Source organism: Brienomyrus brachyistius, chromosome 6 (assembly GCF_023856365.1).
Source record: "Brienomyrus brachyistius isolate T26 chromosome 6, BBRACH_0.4, whole genome shotgun sequence".
Taxonomy (NCBI): domain Eukaryota; kingdom Metazoa; phylum Chordata; class Actinopteri; order Osteoglossiformes; family Mormyridae; genus Brienomyrus; species Brienomyrus brachyistius.
This window is the reverse complement of record NC_064538.1, coordinates 25167233-25186059: the sequence shown is the minus strand read 5'-3', so window position 1 is coordinate 25186059 and position 18827 is coordinate 25167233. Positions and strand designations below refer to the sequence as shown.

The 18827-nt window shown below is 40.9% G+C and overlaps 1 protein-coding gene across 5 annotated transcripts in view; it reads right to left on the bottom strand.

Moving 5' to 3' along the window:
• Positions 1-2146: 2146 nt before the first annotated feature.
• LOC125745415 (calcium-dependent secretion activator 1-like) overlaps positions 2147-18827 on the bottom strand; it is an 86874-nt gene continuing 70193 nt past the window's right edge. For 2 of the 5 annotated variants that reach the window (XM_049018293.1, XM_049018295.1), the window contains 12 exons: positions 18768-18797; positions 14967-15123; positions 14307-14448; positions 13275-13436; positions 11048-11203; positions 10397-10544; positions 9982-10056; positions 9703-9786; positions 9283-9315; positions 8440-8547; positions 3967-4071; positions 2147-3527 (listed from right to left, as the gene is read on the bottom strand). In XM_049018293.1, the coding sequence (XP_048874250.1) occupies positions 3351-3527; positions 3967-4071; positions 8440-8547; positions 9283-9315; positions 9703-9786; positions 9982-10056; positions 10397-10544; positions 11048-11203; positions 13275-13436; positions 14307-14448; positions 14967-15123; positions 18768-18797 (1377 nt within the window). In that variant the 3' untranslated portion in view covers positions 2147-3350. Of the gene's footprint in view, positions 3528-3966; positions 6567-8439; positions 8548-9282; positions 9316-9702; positions 9787-9981; positions 10057-10396; positions 10545-11047; positions 11204-13274; positions 13437-14306; positions 14449-14966; positions 15124-18767; positions 18798-18827 lie in introns of all 5 variants that reach the window. The other 3 variants (XM_049018296.1, XM_049018294.1, XR_007398667.1) reach the window with 2 other exon arrangements.

Here is an 18827-nt window from a genome sequence, read left to right as displayed (position 1 = left end):
ACTAATTAGTCAGTCAACTTGTCAATTCATCGCAATCTGGTACAAAATAGTTGCTGTGGACAGGGGGAAAGACACAGATCATGATGAGTGTTAGTGGGCGCAAACTCAGTTTCAGAGCCGAAGAGCTGGACACTTTGGGGTTGATGGCACACTATGAAGGTCTTTTGGCAGACCCAGGCAGAAGACATAAAATATGAGGGGAAATGGTGGGGAGGTGCAGATGGAGCATTTCGATCTAAAACACAAGTGGCGAGATTTGTATACTTGTGCAGAAGGCGAGCTCTCCAGAAGTTAGAGACGTCTCAACCATGAGCGGCTGTCCCCTTTCCTCACCAGTACATGTGACATGCCTGGAGCAGGAAGTGGCGGCTACTCTCCACGACTGATGGCCTTAGGGACTTGCATAATTAGGAGGAGTTGACGCCAATGAAGGTAACGCCCAACTCAGTGTCCATTTAAGTGGCTTTGTGGCTCTTTTTACAATGATATACAATCACAATGTGGATGACAGCATGAGCTCGATTGTACCTTTCCTGGCTGACGGCGGTCAGATTAACTAAAGGGGTCATTAGCCAGGGTAGAAATGAATACCTAAGGTCTACTATGTAAGTACTTACTATAGCTCTCAAGGGCACTTAGCGAAAAATACTATTGGGTGATTGGGAAATGTGTACCACATCACCAGCCACCCTGGTTGCCTGGATGGACAAGCGCTTCTGACTTTAAGAAGTACCCGCAAGGAATGGGGATGACTGCTGCGGCTGGACAGTCATTCAGCCAGGAGTTGGCATAGAAACATGATAGTCTCATGGTGTGTGTGAAAGTGTGTTGCATTCTGTGTCCATTAGCTACAGTAGCTCACGATGAACGCAGGTTATTTTTGGTCATCTTTGCCTCTGTAGTCTTCACCATCTGTCCTGTTCTCGCTGAAGAGCAAAGACATGCAATGCAGATGTTACGGGTTATGATTTTGAACGCGCAAAACTTTCTTTGCACATTATACTATTATCTAGATTGATAAAAGAATTGTTTAATCGATCAGTCATTGAGTCTATTTTTTTCTGTTAATTGAATTATTTCCCCAATGTCCATGAACATTATCAATTCTAATTGACCTTATTCTGATTGTTGACAGACACCTGTTTAGGATGTCCCCTAATGGTCATATATTTGTGTCCCATGGTATTTTCCAATATATTGTGTTATATACGTATTATATGATTATGTAAGAATTCACATACTGTATGTTTTGAACATTTGTTTCTAATTTTATAATGTACAGAATGTTGTAATGTTTCGTTTGTTCTGTTTGGATTTCTAAAACCTGCAATATTGCATTTGGTCGTGTGGAGGCACTTGACTTAATAAAGCTTTCGAGGGCTCTTAGCGAAAAATGCATTTAAGTGCTCTTAAGTCTGTGGCAGAATGCGCTTAAGGGTCACATGTGGCATGCTCATGTTTTGGTGCTTCTTCGCCCGAAGTGTACAAATCGCTTAAGTGCACTTAAACCCTACACTTAAGTTGATGGGAGGGTATTAAGTGCATGTATGGAAACCATAGTAATACCAGTTAATTAAACCCCTTTTGACGTACTGGGAACAATGTGAATTGTGGATCTTATTAGAGATTATCACAGCAGATAATGGTAATACGGAGTGTAGTGTGGCAACTGGCAAGGTTTCCATAACACTGACCCAGTAGTGTTGTGTTGAGCCTGAATCTGTCCCAGAAACCACAGGGCCCAGAACAGCCAATCACAGACAGTCACAAACTCCGAGCAATGTGGACACCAATTACTGAATTAAAAATGTAAGCATTATATTTTTAAAAGAAATATTCCTCTTTTCTCTTCAAGTCCAAAATTATCATTCAAAATTATGGGACCATAATTTACTGTTCAGTATACTGTAACTTGGTGACCACTATTTAAATGTTGTATGAAATTAGAGAATGTAAGCCTCACAATATCCAGATCATATTTCAAGATTAAAAAATAAACTACTATAATAAGATAATAGAAATATGATATTTTATTGACACAATATATATATATTTTTTTCATAAAATACTAATAATTAAGGGAGTGCCCCCAAATATTTGTGTTGTGATCACCAGTTCGCAATTGAATAAAACACAGTTTGAATCATTATTGCATTTGTACATTTATGTTTATTCAGAGGTCATGGCTCTTGCATATTACAACTGTAGGCTTTAATAAGGCAAAAGCAAAAAAATAAAAAAGGAAAAAGAATTTAAAAAACCACCAGTTAATTCACATTAAAACTATGCTTTTGGTGAGGACAGGAACTCCGGGCATGCAGCTACAAGTCAGACTGCAATATACAGCATCTTATTTACAGAAAGACAGTGGAAGGAACGCTGTTGGACATATTTACCACCGATTTACAAAATAAACATGTAAATAAATAAAAACCAACAAACAGATAATACAAACAGAAGTTAATTTCTAGAAATGGCAAATTAACTCAGATAAAAGGAATATCACGATTCTTTTTGTTATGCTGTCTTCATATAGATTTTGAAAAAGTGCTATTTAACTAAAATATAAATTTCAAAGTTTTAAATTTATTTAAAAAATAAAAATAAACGAAACATTCCAACAACATACAATGTAGCTATGAGGATATTGCATTACTATAATACCAACTCGTATTGTTCTTCCATGGTATCTTGTTGATGGACAGTGATGTGATTATGTGACCTCAACTGCGACAAAGAACTGAAATCTCAAGAGTTACAACAACGGAGGCGCGCAACAGATGGGAAACACAGAAATCGTAACAGCACTGAACTTAAATACAGAGGATCCTTTTATTTTTAAGCTGTTGGCATCCACTTAAAAATGGACAAGACAATTAAAGGGATCCACACACTCATCTTCACAACATGTACCATCAATGTATGTAAAGAACGTTAAAGAAGCGCCATATAGGTTTGCATTTAACAGGGACACACCTAGTATTAAGTATTCCTAATTATCTCACTCAACATCGTCAAACAAATGGTACTCCATATTGCTTAGGAACACATAGAAACCAGTTTATAAATTAACGTCAGAGATCAGTGCTAGCATGATTGAAACACAGCTAAAATGTTAATTGTGTTTTTATTTCATTTACAGTATTATTATTATTTATCATTAGAACATTATTATTTTATGGTTATTAATAATAATCTTTATGCATTGTTATCTTCATTATTTTAATTATTACTGTATAGTTATTTTCCTTCATGGGAGTTTACAGCGGACATATTCCTAGAATGGCTAACTGAATATCAGAGTTGGTACATGCATTAGTTCTTCAGGCTAGGGGAAGAGCGCAGTTGCCCTAGTCATCTTCCTCATCTTCCTCATCGCTGTCTTTCATGGAGATGCCCTGCATGCCGCCCTCGCGCACAGATGCCGACGCCTCCTCCACCGTGAGGCGATTCCGCACCGTCTCATACGCTTTGCTGTTGAGAGTCGAGTCAAGCACTCCTTGCAGACGGAAATCCCTGTACGTTTTCTGGGAATTAAAAAAAAAGTTAAACACTGAATGTGCCATTTCCATGCAGGGTGAATACGCTCTTTACCCTGAACAACAGAGTGATCCCCAATATAACATAGACAGTGATCATATGAAACGTACTTTCCATAAATGCTGTGGGGTACAGGCCTACATATTAGTACTGTAATACTGATGTTAAGTCACGTATAAATGCACTTTGATTTGTGATTACCCATGTGCGCAATGTAGATTTCCCAAGTTTTAACTCCTTCAGTCAGAGAAGAACAGATATACACATGACAGAAAATGTGATACTCATTTTTCCACTAGTGCAAAATTGATTACTGTGGAACAACAACTTCATGCTGTTTTAATGAACTACATCCTACTTCCATGTAAGAAATCCAAAGTGGTTTCTTTTTCTTTTATTATTTTTTTTGTGGCACATTCACGTTACCTTGACAATCCTGATAAGAATTTTAAGCTGATAGACATGGAGCTGAAGGTCCATGCGGTCAGTGAGCCAGGTTCCCAGGAGATTCATGGTGCCCGTGTACCATTGCTGAAAGACAGACAGACAGCGTTCTCCAGCAACACACACAGACACGTACACTGAGAGATGGAATACGGACACAAACAAGCAGTAGGACAAATGGGGAACAACGGGATTGGTCTTATGGTCTCATTTATCTGGATATGCATTAAGTCAAGCTGGAAAAAATTTTATCGAAATTGAAAGATGGGAAGTTACTAGGGTTATATTAACTAATTTACACCTTGTCTTTAATCCAATTAAAACTTGATGGGGGAAGTCCCATTACGACAATGAATACAGTCTCTGATTAAGGGTATTTGTTGAGCTTTTGGACAATGAAGTAGCGGCGCTCTTCTCAGAAGTGTTGCATAGCCCAAACAGCGGCTGTGACTGAACTCTCTCATCCAACCTACAAATCCAGGGAGGCTTGAATGATCTCTCCTTAAGTTTCCCTGCAGTTTTTTTAAAGACTGGAGTCTGCCATCGACGTTACCCAGCGAACACCACTCCGCTTTGTATCCACAGAGATGGATCACCTGATCAAATATACGGAAGAAAGTGGGTGACCTTATAATTATTCCTACAGGCCGGCCGGTTAGTATACTTAGTACTGTTAGCATAGTTTTAGTCCTTCAAGGGTACAGTCCTGAAGAGGTGTTTTCATAGCAACTCAGCGTTCAGATTCTGTGAAGGATATATTATTAAAAGTAAGTTAACTAATAAACAAACAAACAAACAAACAAACTAAAATTCTAGTTCTAAAGGCATGAAGCAACAGTGCCACCAACTATTCCACCATGAAATAATGAAAATAACACTGCTAAAAAATATTTAGCCATTTTAAAAATATGGACTTTTTCACCATTCAGAGTTTGATATCAGAGTGCAGACAAGTCTGCATCGTGCGGCAAAATGGCAAAAAAAGTCTGTGGACAAGTACTGTAATCTCACATAACAGCTCAAATAAATCTCACATAAGAAAAAGTATAAAGGAAGAAACTATACTTCATGAAAACACTCTCTGTTTCGGCACAGCAATAATAAAGCAGCACATATAGCAATAAACACATTTACACATCATAGGTTACTGTTTGCTGACTGTGTGCCTATGCTTTAATGACACTAAAAAGACTAATACAGGTCTAACTAAAGACTATTTCTGAACAAACATGCAGTCACACAAAAGACAAGTTTGTTTTGTTAGAAACAGAATGGCAAGAATTAGGTTAGAGGCAAAATGTCACCCAGCATATTCTAAGAGAGAAAAAAAAATCATTAGACAGGACGGTACCATTGACAAGCTGACTTTCTGTTGAATAGTTTGACTTTCTTTGTTTACTCCTGCTGTCAGCATGGAGACTCAGCCATGCAGATTATCCTTGTCTACAGGCAGCTGCAGGAGCCGTTACTGGGTCAGAAGTCAGGTCATCTCTCCGTTAGATGTATGGATTTGGTCCTGGGCAGCTACCTTTACAGCTGCTGTTCCCCTTCAGCATGGCCCCTCCCCCTGACCACAGCAGATGATTATTTCCATTCCGGTTTACCTGACCTTGAATTATCTAGTTTGTACTCCTCCTCTCGTTCAGAAAAATTGCAGCCAAGCAGCATTCAGATGATTTTTGTCTTTGCCATCAATTCACTAAATATGTGTTAAATTACTGACAAGATGCATTATGCAAAGTTAGTGAGTTTGCAGTGTGGTGCCACACAAAGACCACCGACCATGCCTGCACAACCACAGTACCACACAGGTCCAACAATCCCCCACTCCATCATAAACACCACCCCATTAATACGATAAGCTACCAAAGCGATCATCTGCTGGTTAATATAGTTGTTATAGTGTTATTGTATCATTAGACTTACCCACAGCTGACAATGAGGCTTTTTATCTTAACAAGAGTGTTCTGTAGATGTTGAATTAATCAGGATTTTGTCAAAGGATTCAGTCATAAATGCTCATATATAGCTACAAATCTTCCTATCTTCATTATATTTAGTGAGTATTAAGTAAACAAACTTCAGATGTGTATGAGCTACTATTACAAATATAGGTTGAATCCAATTAGTGCTACTGGAAGGTATTAATGATTTAAATCAAATTCCAAATGAGAAAGTGCAGAAATGGTTTAGCAGGCAACAAGGAGTTGTGCTGTTTTCTCAGACTGTTTCATCACACAGAACTGATTCCTTTCTGGCCGATGTTGTGCATTATAAGACACTGCTTCTGTTATTCGACCGGTGTGCCCTGCTATTTTGATTTAAAAATCACAGTTTAAAGATAACAGCACATGGAGTGAAAGCATACTGTAATATTTTTCAAAAGAAAAAAAAATTATAATCATAAACAATTTTTGGTATCGTGAAGTGAAGAGGCTGTAGTTGAGAGAATTTGGATCAGGGCCTGCCAGTCCCTGGGCAGGCGTCACCGTGGGAACAGAATTGGGCAGACCCATGTTGGTGCCGGTCCACTTCACACTGTTGCTTTGGGTGGGTTCTGCATGCAGAGCTGGGATTGGATGCTGGAGAGTGGGATGCATGTATGAAGGCTAGCCTCAGAAGAGGTGGGTCATGCTAGAAGATGTACACAGCGAGATTATTTGACTCCAAACCATGCCGTTCAACATAATGCGATAAAACCGCCTGACATGAGAGATAAGTTCCATTTCAATTTTTAGGGGGAGAGTTAAAAAAAAAAAAGAATTGAGAGCAGACTCAAGGCTGAGATGAGGAAGAGGCAGAGAAAAGCAGAGAGAAAAGATGACAAAGGATGTGGCAGGCAGACAAAACAATTCAAGAGCTTTTGTGAGCTACAAAAAAAAAATCCACTCTTTGGCTGGAATAAATGTCACATGAAATAATAAAGACACAGAACACCAAAAAGCCCAGTGTGGGTACAACCACTACTAGAAAACCAATACAAAAGAACACAGAAGTCAAACGATATTGAGAGAGATGGCTGGAAACACATCCTTCAAACACTTAAAATGGAATGACACCAGGTTCATCTGGAAAAACGTAACAGAAGAACACATATCTGAAACAGAGTTACTGCCGAAAAGCAGACAGCGGCAACGGAAAGGGCCGATGTCTGCTTTGAGAGTGCAAAAAAAGCTGACTGAGCTGTACGCCATAGGAGGGGGGGGGGGGGGGGGGGACAGCTTAGTGGACATGCATCACAAAGGATTCTGACCAGCAGGTCCTTAAGACAGTGCTCTCTACCCCTTCCTTAAACCTTTGCTACATTTATGCTCTGTTGTGTGCATTTTTTAAAGAATAAAACCTCATTTTGTGCAGGGGGGCAATATTAAAAATACCAAATTCTTGATAATTGTTACTTATTTGGGATTTTTTTCCTTGTCTGCCTTTTATTTATTTTGTGTGTTTTACCATTATTCAAATATTCTTAGATTCTATCAGTTACACCTGAAACTAAACTGCAGTTAATGTAACAACACTGGACTTCAATTAGGTATTACCTAATACTCAAATATTTCACATAATTTTTAAAATTAATAACTATAGCCACTTAAATGTAAAATTTCTATTGTATATCTTCATATTACATAGCATGTAATTTATATGAAAATTACATAAATAAACTACTATGGTCTGGAAAGTTTAAAGCAGTCTGTTTTTTGCATTATTTTGTGTTTTCTCAAACTGTTTGACCCCTTCATTGCTGGAAGGTGTGTGTGTGCTGCTTGTGTTTAAACACTTAATGTTACTCAAAATACAGTCATTCTTAAGAAGTCTCTTCCTATTAGGCCTTTTATGTGTATAAAAATGCATAAAAATGTGAGAATTTTGCAATCTTTCATTTACTTTATACATAATAACAGTATTTATTTTACTGGGTGAAATGCTGAAAGTTCTAGATATGCGTTTGCTTATATAAGTATTCATTTGTTTCAAATTATGAATAAGAGAACACTGCTCAAGAAAATCCTTCTCAAAAAGCACCTAAAGATGTTCTCAAGGCACAGAGGAATGCAGAAACAGTGTTTCAAACGGATGGAGCCTTCCACCACACTTTGTCAAAGTTCTCTGTTTCAAAGGTACATCCAACGAAACACTTTTCATTGGTTCCGGTTATATTTTTTTCTTACTTAAAGTGCCTTTTTTTAAAAGAACAGCCTTTGGTACCCTTTAAGAAAATAAAACACAGCCAAAGACAAAAAGGTTGGAAAATACTGGGGCTGAAAGCAGACTTGAGTACAGGAAAGGAGAGGCAAAAAGGATAGATTAAGGAGATATAAAGAAAAGTCACACTAATCAGTTTGAGTAGCAGCAGAGAAATGCAGCTCAAAATGTGACTTATCCCTCTTTGCCCACAGTTTTGTCACATTTTGGAGCACCTCCTCCTGGTCCAGGAGGAGTAGGCATCTTACTTACATCAAATAACCTTTCTATGTACACCTCCTCATTGACCTTTTCTCGGAGCATGTCCTGTGAGTGGCGCACACAGGTCACGTATCCGTCCGCCACGTCCATCCCGGGCTTCTAAAAGACACAGAGAGAAGGGCATCAGCGACAAGGGCGACGGCGTGTGGCGAGAGCAGCGGCTGATATGGGAGTCAGGACAATGACAAGCTACGGAAAGGTCCATGGGCCAAATCCAGGAGGACACTGCAAGCTAGCAGCCCTGCTCTGCTGCTAATGTGAGCATTTTTCAGATCTTTTCACACCTATGGTTCATGTCATCTTTCCTGGGATACTCTTAGCCCCGATGATGTAAGGTGCATAGACAGGTCAGGTCCTGCCAATGCTCTAAGGCCAAGCCAATTTGTTTGCCGTATGTCATAAAGGTCTTTCAAAGGATTTTTTAATAAAAGGGGCCACATGGTTCTGATGAGTGGCAATGCATTTTACAGATATCTGCAGTCTGAAATGTGGAAGTAAGACCCTTCTTTGTGTGAACACAAGGGGGTAAATAGGTGTGTCACCATCTTAACGTACATGTAACGGGATGTACAATAAAAACCAGAACATGCATTATCTTACTGAGTCCACAAATGGTGAATACCAACGGTTGTCCAAAGAATGTTTACCTTGTCATTGAATAATATTGAGAATGTTGTTTATGGCTGGACAAATAAACTTAGTTTTTATGAATTTAGCATCACATTGTATAATCCTTGCAGCCCACTCCATATAAGACAGGAATGCAGTGAATGCAGTGGTATAGCAAGAATGCAAGTAAGCAGGCATACGGATATTAAGCAAGTTTTCACTTACGGGAACATCCACATACTTCGAGGCGGCTTTTACCTTTGGCGAGGAAAAAAAAATGTGTTACATAACCACAGAAGCTTTTTAAGTATGTGCTCGTCAAGAAAGTCCTGTTTTCTTTTTAAATGCTCAGTCACTAAAGTAAATCAAATTCCAAGTGTGATTTTTTTTTTTACTTCATTGTAATGTTTCCACTACAAAGCTCTAGTGAGCTTCGAAAATGATATTTCACAACAACTATAACTGACATGCATTGTTTCTCATCTATGTGTAAATGGAATATGGGCCATTAAGCAGAATAATGTAAGCACCTTTGCGGTAGCAAACCCGTTGGTGGAATGACTGATAGATGTGTCTGTTGCGTGGTAATGAGTACCTGCAGATCGTTTGGGTCTGCGCAGTGACACTGGAGGAGTGCTCACTTACTGTGAAAGACAAGAAGGACGAAAAGAGAGTGCCTTCGTCGTATCTGGACAGCTTCGCCAAGACACTTTCCAGAATGGTTACAAACTGTCAGGTGGAAAAGGAATATAAAAAAATATTTTTCCAAACACTTCATTTTTATTAAAGGTAGCCTGTAATAGCTGATGCGGATGCATTTTGTTTGGTCGCGCAGTTGCTCGATGTTAACTCACCGTAGCACGCCATAGAAAAGCTTTGGACATACAGAGCAACGGGACCCCTGTGTCATGCTGGCATGTTTACCTTGGCCACCAGGAGGGTAATCATCTCCTTAACGGAATCTTCGATGAGAGAGTCGATTTTGGAATGCTGCTGTTTCTGAGGAGGACATGGAACAAAAACACAGGCATTATACAGTACATACTATATGTATCACAGCTAAGTAAAAAGAAAATGTTCAAATTTGAATACAGAAACCCAGCAGTTTAACGTAAGGCTTCAGTAATGACCGCAGTTTATTTTCTCATTATCTACAACTGTGTTTTCTTCATATTCCTGCCATTCTGTTATGACACCTGAAGGGCTACTGAAAACTGATAAAATAAATGAGTTCACATAAAATTCTCGTTCCCCCACGTCTAAACGGCACCAGAAACCGTCACTGAGTGCACTGCTCGGACAGCGTAGCCGTGCGGAGGCGTTGAGCCCTCTGCGGTACCTCCTGGCCCATCTCCATGGCGCACAGCTTGGCAGACTGGTCCTTGGCGTCCACCATCACGTTGAACATAGTGCATATTGACTGTGGGATGCGGAAATCTGTCGTCTTGCTGCTCTTCTGGAGCTTCGACTCGAAGGCAGCCCTCGTGCTGAGTTTCCGACACAATGAAGCAGGCAGACAGGAGTGAAACATGGCTCCTTTACAAAGTGGAGGTGGAAATTTCTCTTTATATAATTCATTCTAAGAGAAACATCAGTGATGAACGATTCTTCTTAATGTTTCCAGGTCACCCATACTGCAAAGTCAACAATTAGAAGGGCAAACCAATTTCTCAAAACACTGCTGTAATCTGCTTTTATATGGAATAGAAAATTACTACTCTATAAACATTCAAACCAGTCTTATTGAGTGAGTAAGCATGGAGTTGTGCTTTTGGCACTTGACTTTTGTGTCTTTGGTAGTCATTTTCATCATTATCAGGGGCACCATACCCTCTGACCACTGACCGAGCAGTCAGTGAGGCATGGGGACCAATGTAGTTGCTTCATTAAGGTCACAGCAGGAGTTCTCAACTGCAAGGCTACCACCCTGAGGGTATGGAGTGTGTGGAAGGCGGCTGTATGGACTAGGGCGGGACTGGGACAGTCTCACCGTTTCACGCAGGATTCAATCATGTTACTGGACATTAGCTTCATACGGTTGTCCAGGTGTTTGGCAAACTCTTCCTCAGGCCAGTGTAGGTCCCGGATGAAGGTCTGCAAGGCATCCAGCTTCCAGAAGAGGTCCTCTGTGGTCCCAGAACCATTGCTGTCCGGAACAGGAAGAGGCAAAGGTTAGTTGCCATCACTCCTACATCAGGAAACAGAAGATGTTTCCTATGTCAAGGAGCAAAGAAGGCTAGCATCATGGGAGGAATAGAGGGCACTGCACTTCCATGCCTCCATTGCTTTGGGTCCATGTTTTTCATTATTTTTACCATACACTGATGAGGCCTAATTAATTTAATACAAACACAAAAACCTTTGCCATATGGGGGCATTAGCTGGCGAAGATCAATTTGGACCATCAGTTCATGATAAAAATAAGAGGACATACATATAAGCCTGTGACACCTTAAAAACCACACAAGCACATAAGTATTTCCACTGGGGAAGACCTATGCAATCATGCATTCTGAAATTGTCATTATATATCATGATACTCATTGGGATACACATTACAAGTGAGGCTGGTGAATGCAGTGGTGAGAGGTTGCATCTGGCTTTCAAGTTTTTACATGCTTTCCCTTTGGTGCAGATCTTCATACCTGACCTAGTCAGCATGGAAGCCATCTGACCGTCTATGGAAACTTCCACGGGCATAATGGCTTAACGATTGAAACATGCTACTGTATTAAACATACCATCAATAATGCAAACAAATAGATACCTTTCCCTATGTGAAACTTGCATGAGCCAGACACTGTCCAATTAAAACAGAGATAATCTCCTCACACCATTCATACCAGACCGTTCACTGGGTCTCTGGGACGTTGGACACTCCATGCATGATGAAGGGTTGCTGTCATCCTCAGTAGATTAGTACAGGATAGAGGAATAGGGGTGGTTTGGGAATTTGGGGGAAGGTCTACTGTCTCGGATGACAGCTGGACCAAAGTGGTAGCTGGCAGCTTGACTTAGGACTAAACACTCGGTGCCTCTCCACCACTGGGCACTCCTACTGTCAACCACTGGTGCTCTAAGACAGCAAAACAAACACTCAAGACCCTCTTTCTCCCTAAGTTATTTTATGAAGGAAGACTGGAGGGAAATCAAATTCTGGAAAGATGCAAAAACCCTGTTTAAGGCTTTCATATTTATGCTTCATATCTGCATCAGTGTACCTCATGTTTCATATGAAAGGTCTGAGCATAATTTGGCAAAGCAATGAAATTCCGCATTGTTTGCGGATGTGGCACTGCATTGAACAGGTATAGAAAATCAAGTTCTGGATTCGCTTGTACACAGCTGTGAGGTAACCGTCAGTGATTCTGTTCTGGGTTTGTATCTTTCCATCTTCCATTTGAACAGCATGCATGTTCAGGAAAATTAAGAACATGTCCCCCAGTGAAAAAGTCCTTATCCAGTCTTCCATTACAGTCTTGTCTTGGCATGAAAATGACTGTTGCAGTGAACCTTTGCCTGCACATTTGACTGACTATGTTTCTCCAGCTCCCAGTGTGCTGTGCTCTGGGTGCACATTTGCTAAGACCAGACAGAATAAGTAATGATGTGTTGAATAATAACAGGGGCTCATCAGTACTGTGAACATCAGGCAGAGATTTTAAAGGGACCATGAGAGTCCACATCACACCTGACAGAGACATCTTGTTTAGGTAGCGTTTTTATGTTATTGTTCAAATTAGAATTCATTTATTTATCTATTAGCTCATAAATGTCTTTTTCAAACCATTATATAACTCTGTCATGGACAACAGACAAGCCTTCCAAGTAAACAGACAAAAATGACCTGCTCAAAAATAACCTTAGCATTCAAGAGAATTTTACCAGTTATCTTAGTTAAGCATAATATGTATTGTAAATATGCTATAAGCCCACTGCATAAACAGCTAGTAGTAGGTCCATTATAACACAGCAAAACAAAATTTTACAGAGTATTTTGAGGAAAACTCCACTTTAAATATTTGACTTTACCCACCAAGATAAATCTGTCCAGCCTGTATACTACTCAACACATCATTGCTAGTGGCCAAATACTGATCTTAGTTTACCCATTTTTTTACATAACAGTAAGCCAGGGGAAAGATGAAAAGATCTTTTCATGCCAAGGTGACTTGCATTAATTAATCAGATCTGAGGGGAACTCATGGAATACACACTCAGAGTCATATATAGAGGCCATCCATGATGGAGTGGAAAAGCTAGGCATTTGTGGGAGGTTAACTGACAGTCCTGCTACTGGGACCGGCAGATTTGGTACTTTGGGAATTTGGAGGTTCACATTTGGCAGATTCACATTGGGCAGATTACTTGTTAAACTCCTGCAGGGAGAAACAGACAAAAAGAAAATACTATAACAGTGATAATGCAGATGTTGCAAAAGCAGTGTGATGCTACTTAAGTACTCAATTTTAAAAAAAGAAATCAAATGAAGAGCTAGAGTATATTAGCTTAGCAATGGAAATTCTGGACTAGCAGTGCTACCAAGGTTTATATATATATATTTATTATTATTTTTTTTTTTTTCATTTTTGTATGGGATGCATGACACAGATACATTAGAAGCTCTTATGGTGAATGGAGAGGCTTGCAAAAGAAACATGAAAGTCAAGAAACAACGACATGACATAGAGGAAAACAACAGGCAGCTTGGAGCAAGGCAGTAAACATGAAAACACTTTGATTAGCTTTAAAAGCACAGACTGTGAGGGTAAAATCGCAAAAAAAGGATGAAAGCTTTTATTAAAATGCTGACCTTGTGCAAACACACAGTATGTAATGTTTTATATACACAATAAACCTTCTTGTAGCAGTCTGTAGACTAAGGTGTGCACTGCATACAGTAGAAATTCTGTTTTCATGTACCTTAGCTGAATATTTTTTTCTATGAAATGAAAATAGCAGTGACCTTATGTATAACAATTATAAACGAGATCTATCTGTTCCCATATTCATTCTAGCTTACCTGTATATTGCACCACAATAAGCAAATGAGCAAACTTCTAATTGACAGAATTAACGTTTCACTGACATTATGTGCTGCTTGTGATATTGTCACTAGCATCCATGGATTCATAGCAGGCTCACTGCTATGCTTTCAGTTAGACTGCATACACATGGTGTCGTCATAAAGAATATTGTGCTTCTCCAACCATCCTAATGGCGAAGTGATACAGAAATGGCTTCCTTACTTCACGGGCTCCCACGACTCGCGATCAAAGCCCTTATGTATAGACTGTGCAATGGAAGACTCCATGAGGTCCACATATTTAACCACAAGCGGGGCATAGAGGTCCTGCAGGTGTTTGTGGAACTTCCCGTTGCACAGGTGGCCTGTGGCAGAGAAATGCAGAGGGTTCATGAGACACTGTGTGGCCCAATCGCACTCTGCCGTGTAACAGTCAAACAAATCCATTGCCTTCATATTGCAATGCAGGGAATGAATATGGTTCACTTTAGTGTATCTTCCTGGGTACTGAGTATGAGCTGTTGATATGTATAGCTCAAATGTAACAAATGTACAAGTGTAAGATGCACTGCATATAATTGAAAATATCACAGACAATTATAATTTTAAGTGCTACATTGTATATAATTTTCCAAAATGTAATAAGGTTCCAATTTTCAGTGATTTTTACATTAAAAACATTAGCATTGATAGATAACATTTTAGATACTGTAAGCCAAAGAAAGTCAAGATTCCCCAAGAATGTTTATGAGGAGCTTTTGAGTAACCTCAGAACTTAAGGCTTAAGCATAACATTTAAGCATAGCATGCTGAAGTTTTGCTCAGTTTCTTTCTGTTTCGGATAATACATTGACAAATGCCAAATGAGAGGCAGAATACTCACAGTCGATCCGGAGGAAGTCGTTAAGCAGCTGGAAGAGTGGAAAGCTGTCCCAGCTTTCTGGGGACTGTATCTCCAGGGCAGAATCCATGTCCACAGCATAGAGCGACAAGAAGTGCTCAGCGTGTTCCACCATCAAGTCGGACCACCATGCAAAGGCCTTTTCATCCCAGGGGTACAGAGAGGGGTGGAGCAGGGGGAGGGGAGCAGGAGAGAGACAGCAGTCAGTTACAGAGGCAAAAGTGGGGCCCATCAGTGACAGCAGTCAGTTATAGATGCAAAAGTGGGGCCCATCAGTGACAGCAGTCAGTTATAGAGGCAAAAGTGGGGCCCGTCAGAGACAGCAGTTAATTAGAGGCAAAAGTGGGGCCCGTCAGAGACAGCCGTTAATTAGAGGGAAAAGTGGGGCCCGTCAGAGACAGCAGTTAATTAGAGGCAAAAGTGGGGCAAACCAGAGACAGCAGTCAGTTACAGAGGCAAAAGTGGGGCCCGTCAAAGGCAGCAGTCAGTTACAGAGGCAGGAGAGAGGCCAACAAGAAACAGCAGTCAGTTACAGAGGCAGGAGAGGGGCCAACTAGAGACAGCAGTCAGTTACAGAGGCAGGAGAGAGGCCAACAAGAAACAGCAGTCAGTTTCAGAGGCAGGAGAGGGGCCAACTAGAGACAGCAGTCAGTTACAGAGGCAGGAGTGGGGCCTTCCAGAGACAGCAGTCAGTTAAAGAGGCAGGAGAGGGGCCAACTAGAGATAGCAGTCAGTTACAGAGGCAGGAGTAGGGCCATCCAGAGACAGCAGTCAGTTACAGAGGCAGGAGTGGGTCAACCAGAGACAGCAGTCAGTTACAGAGGTACAGTAGGAGAGGGGCCAACCAGAGACATCAGTCAGTTACAGAGGCAGAAGTAGGGCCATCCAGGGACAGCAGTCAGTTACAGAGGAAGGAGTGGGGCAACCAGAGACAGCAGTCAGTTACAGAGGTACAGTAGGAGAGGGGCCAACCAGAGACATCAGTCAGTTACAGAGGCAGAAGTAGGGCCATCCAGAGACAGCAGTCAGTTACAGAGGCAGGAGTGGGGCAACCAGAGACAGCAGTTAGTCACTGGAGTAAGAGTGGGCCCATACAGAGTCATCAGTAAGCTACAGAGGCAGGAGTGGGGCCTTCCAGAGACAGCAGCCAGTTACAGAGGCAGGAGAGGAACCAATCAGACACAGCAATCAGTTACAGAGGCAGGAGAGGAACCAATCAGAGACAGCAATCAGTTACAGAGGTAGGAGGCAGCATGACCCCATGGGAGAAAGCTTGCTGAGCAATTCTCATAAAGATTAGAACTACAGCTTATAACGTATTAAAAAAACAATACCAATGCTAAGAGAGCATTACATATCACCATGGCTGTCTATTTGTTTGTTTTGTTATGTTTTTCAACAATAAACATTATATCATTTTAATTTAATGAAAATAAAAGCATATAGGGGAGTGTAATTTCAACTGTAATGTTTCAAACAAAGCATAAATAAATGTTATATTTCTCACAAAGCAAGAAGCTGTAACCCATCAGTATTTGAAGGTGCCTACATCTGGGTTTCACACAGTCATTTCTCGGAATGTTGGCATGCATAAACGTCCTTTAGTTAGATTGTGTTCTCCCTACAGAATTAGCATAATAAAATTCAGATCTTGTTTAATGCATATTATGCAATGTCTGTCTTTTGCTACTAGATTTCAGATGTCCAATATTCTTGAGCCGAGGAAATTGTGTATTACATTTCCATTTTTTGTATTCAGCAGGGTGACAAAACTTGTAAGGGTTTTTCATGCAGGCAAGGGACTCCTGGCATGCCGTGTCCCTCCAGGCCACTGGAGGGTGCTATAACCGGGTATCAGTTTTCCACCATTCACATCAAGAGCAAGTGAGATGTGAATGTTTCACGTCTTCATGCATCCATGTGTTTTAATGTGCCAACAACTGTTATCATGCAGCATACGGTTTTAGTAGCAACAGGACCTTGTAAATGAGATGATTTCCCCAAAAATAACCTTTTAACCTGGCATTCTGAAGAATGCCACCATGATCTCAGATTAATTTTCATTGAAAACATTTTTTCAAGGAATTGGATTTAAGAAAAATTAAAGAGTGCAAAAGAGTGATGCACTGGGCTGAACAAGGCTGTCTGTTGCTAATGGGGCCGATCTGCTTGCAGTCTTGGCCTTTTATCTCTTCATGGAAAGCTGATGACGTACATTAGAGAAATGCAATAGGGAATTTGTTACACAGAGAGCTTCACCTGCCCGGTGAGCAGCATGCTTCCAGCAGTAATAGCATCAATAAATCAGGCGAACGTTGGCGATTATACCCCCGACGCGTCTTACCTTTCCTCACTTACCTCCACCCACCTAGACACCACCCATCCCATCAAACATAAAGGACTAATTTTCTCTCATTTGTGTCACAGGCAATAAACACAGCTCCTGGTGCAATAGCAGGTTAGAGACAAACCACAAGTAAAACCTGACTACGGTGGACAAGTGGAGGAGTCAGGGGGGCAGGGGGGGTGGAGGCGGGATCTGTAGCATGGGGAGGAGAATGCAGGCAGGAATCAGTTGGGTGGGGAGGGACGGGATGCTATGCATCTTTGCTCTTCCCCAAATATGACTAAACTGGCAACCTTGCAAAAGGGGGCCAGGACTGAGGACTGCATGAGCACTCCCCACAGAGACAAGGAGGGGGTGCTGGAGGATCCAGAGCTGGGGTAGGAGGGGGGGAGTGGGAGGGCGTAGGTAATGTCCCAATTACATAAGGGAATGGGACACCTGCAGGACATGCACAAACTGTGATGTCATCTCATTCAGCTGAGCCACATACCTCTTTTCCCTGATTGGATCGTGGCGTATTGAACGAAAAGTTCAAAAAAACAAAAACAAAAAAGATTTGAGCAGAAAAAAATCAGGCATCTTTTCTGAGTATCACCTTGTACTTCTATCTGTCAGACTGTCCCCACAGGGATTTCAAAAACATTAAGCGGAAAAGAGAACTAAAATATCACAGAGTACCATAAGACAATGGCAAACATCATACTATATTAAACTATTAAATTACCAAAGGAAAATGTAATGGATTGATTTATATAACATAGGATACTACAGTGCTTTAGGATGAGACCTAGAATACTTGACTAGTCACTCAAACGGACAGAGTTTGTTGTGACAGGAGAAAGGAGCAAGAGTGACGCAAAGGTCCGGGAGCCTTGGCATGCTGGCACAGAGAGAAGCTGAGGAAAACTGAGGAAAAGCACATCTCTGCGTCCTCTGTCGTTGGCTGGGAAGCCTTAAAGTCCGAGCCAGCGAGATGCAGAGATTCTGATGCCGCCTTACAGAAACAAGTCAAGTATAAAATGTAGTTCTCATCCTCTCATCCGGATAGTGCAAAAAAGACTGTGCAGAATGAGCTAAATGTTTTCAAATAAGCCAATTAATACTTATTTAAGTGGGAAGAGAGGTAAACTCCATCTTGAAACCTTGGCATCCTAACCGGGGATATGGATGCTGAAATGACCTGAGCAAATTTCCCTCCTTCCAATCAGCACACATCAACTACAGTAAGTAAAGAGTACATGTGATGCGCCATGGAGTGACAGGGTGAAGCATGATCCTATTCGGTGACCATGGTCACATGACTGTCCACCCCTCGCTTCCAGCAACCACCCCCCACCAAAAAAACAACAGGAAATCCTATGTGGCTGTAGCTTACTTACATGCGCAAAAGTCTGATATGCTATATGACTTAAGAGAAAGAAATGTGTATACTGTACCGATTGATCTCCTGTACTTGTGACTGCAGCCTGTTAAACATATTCAGAAACACAAAATAA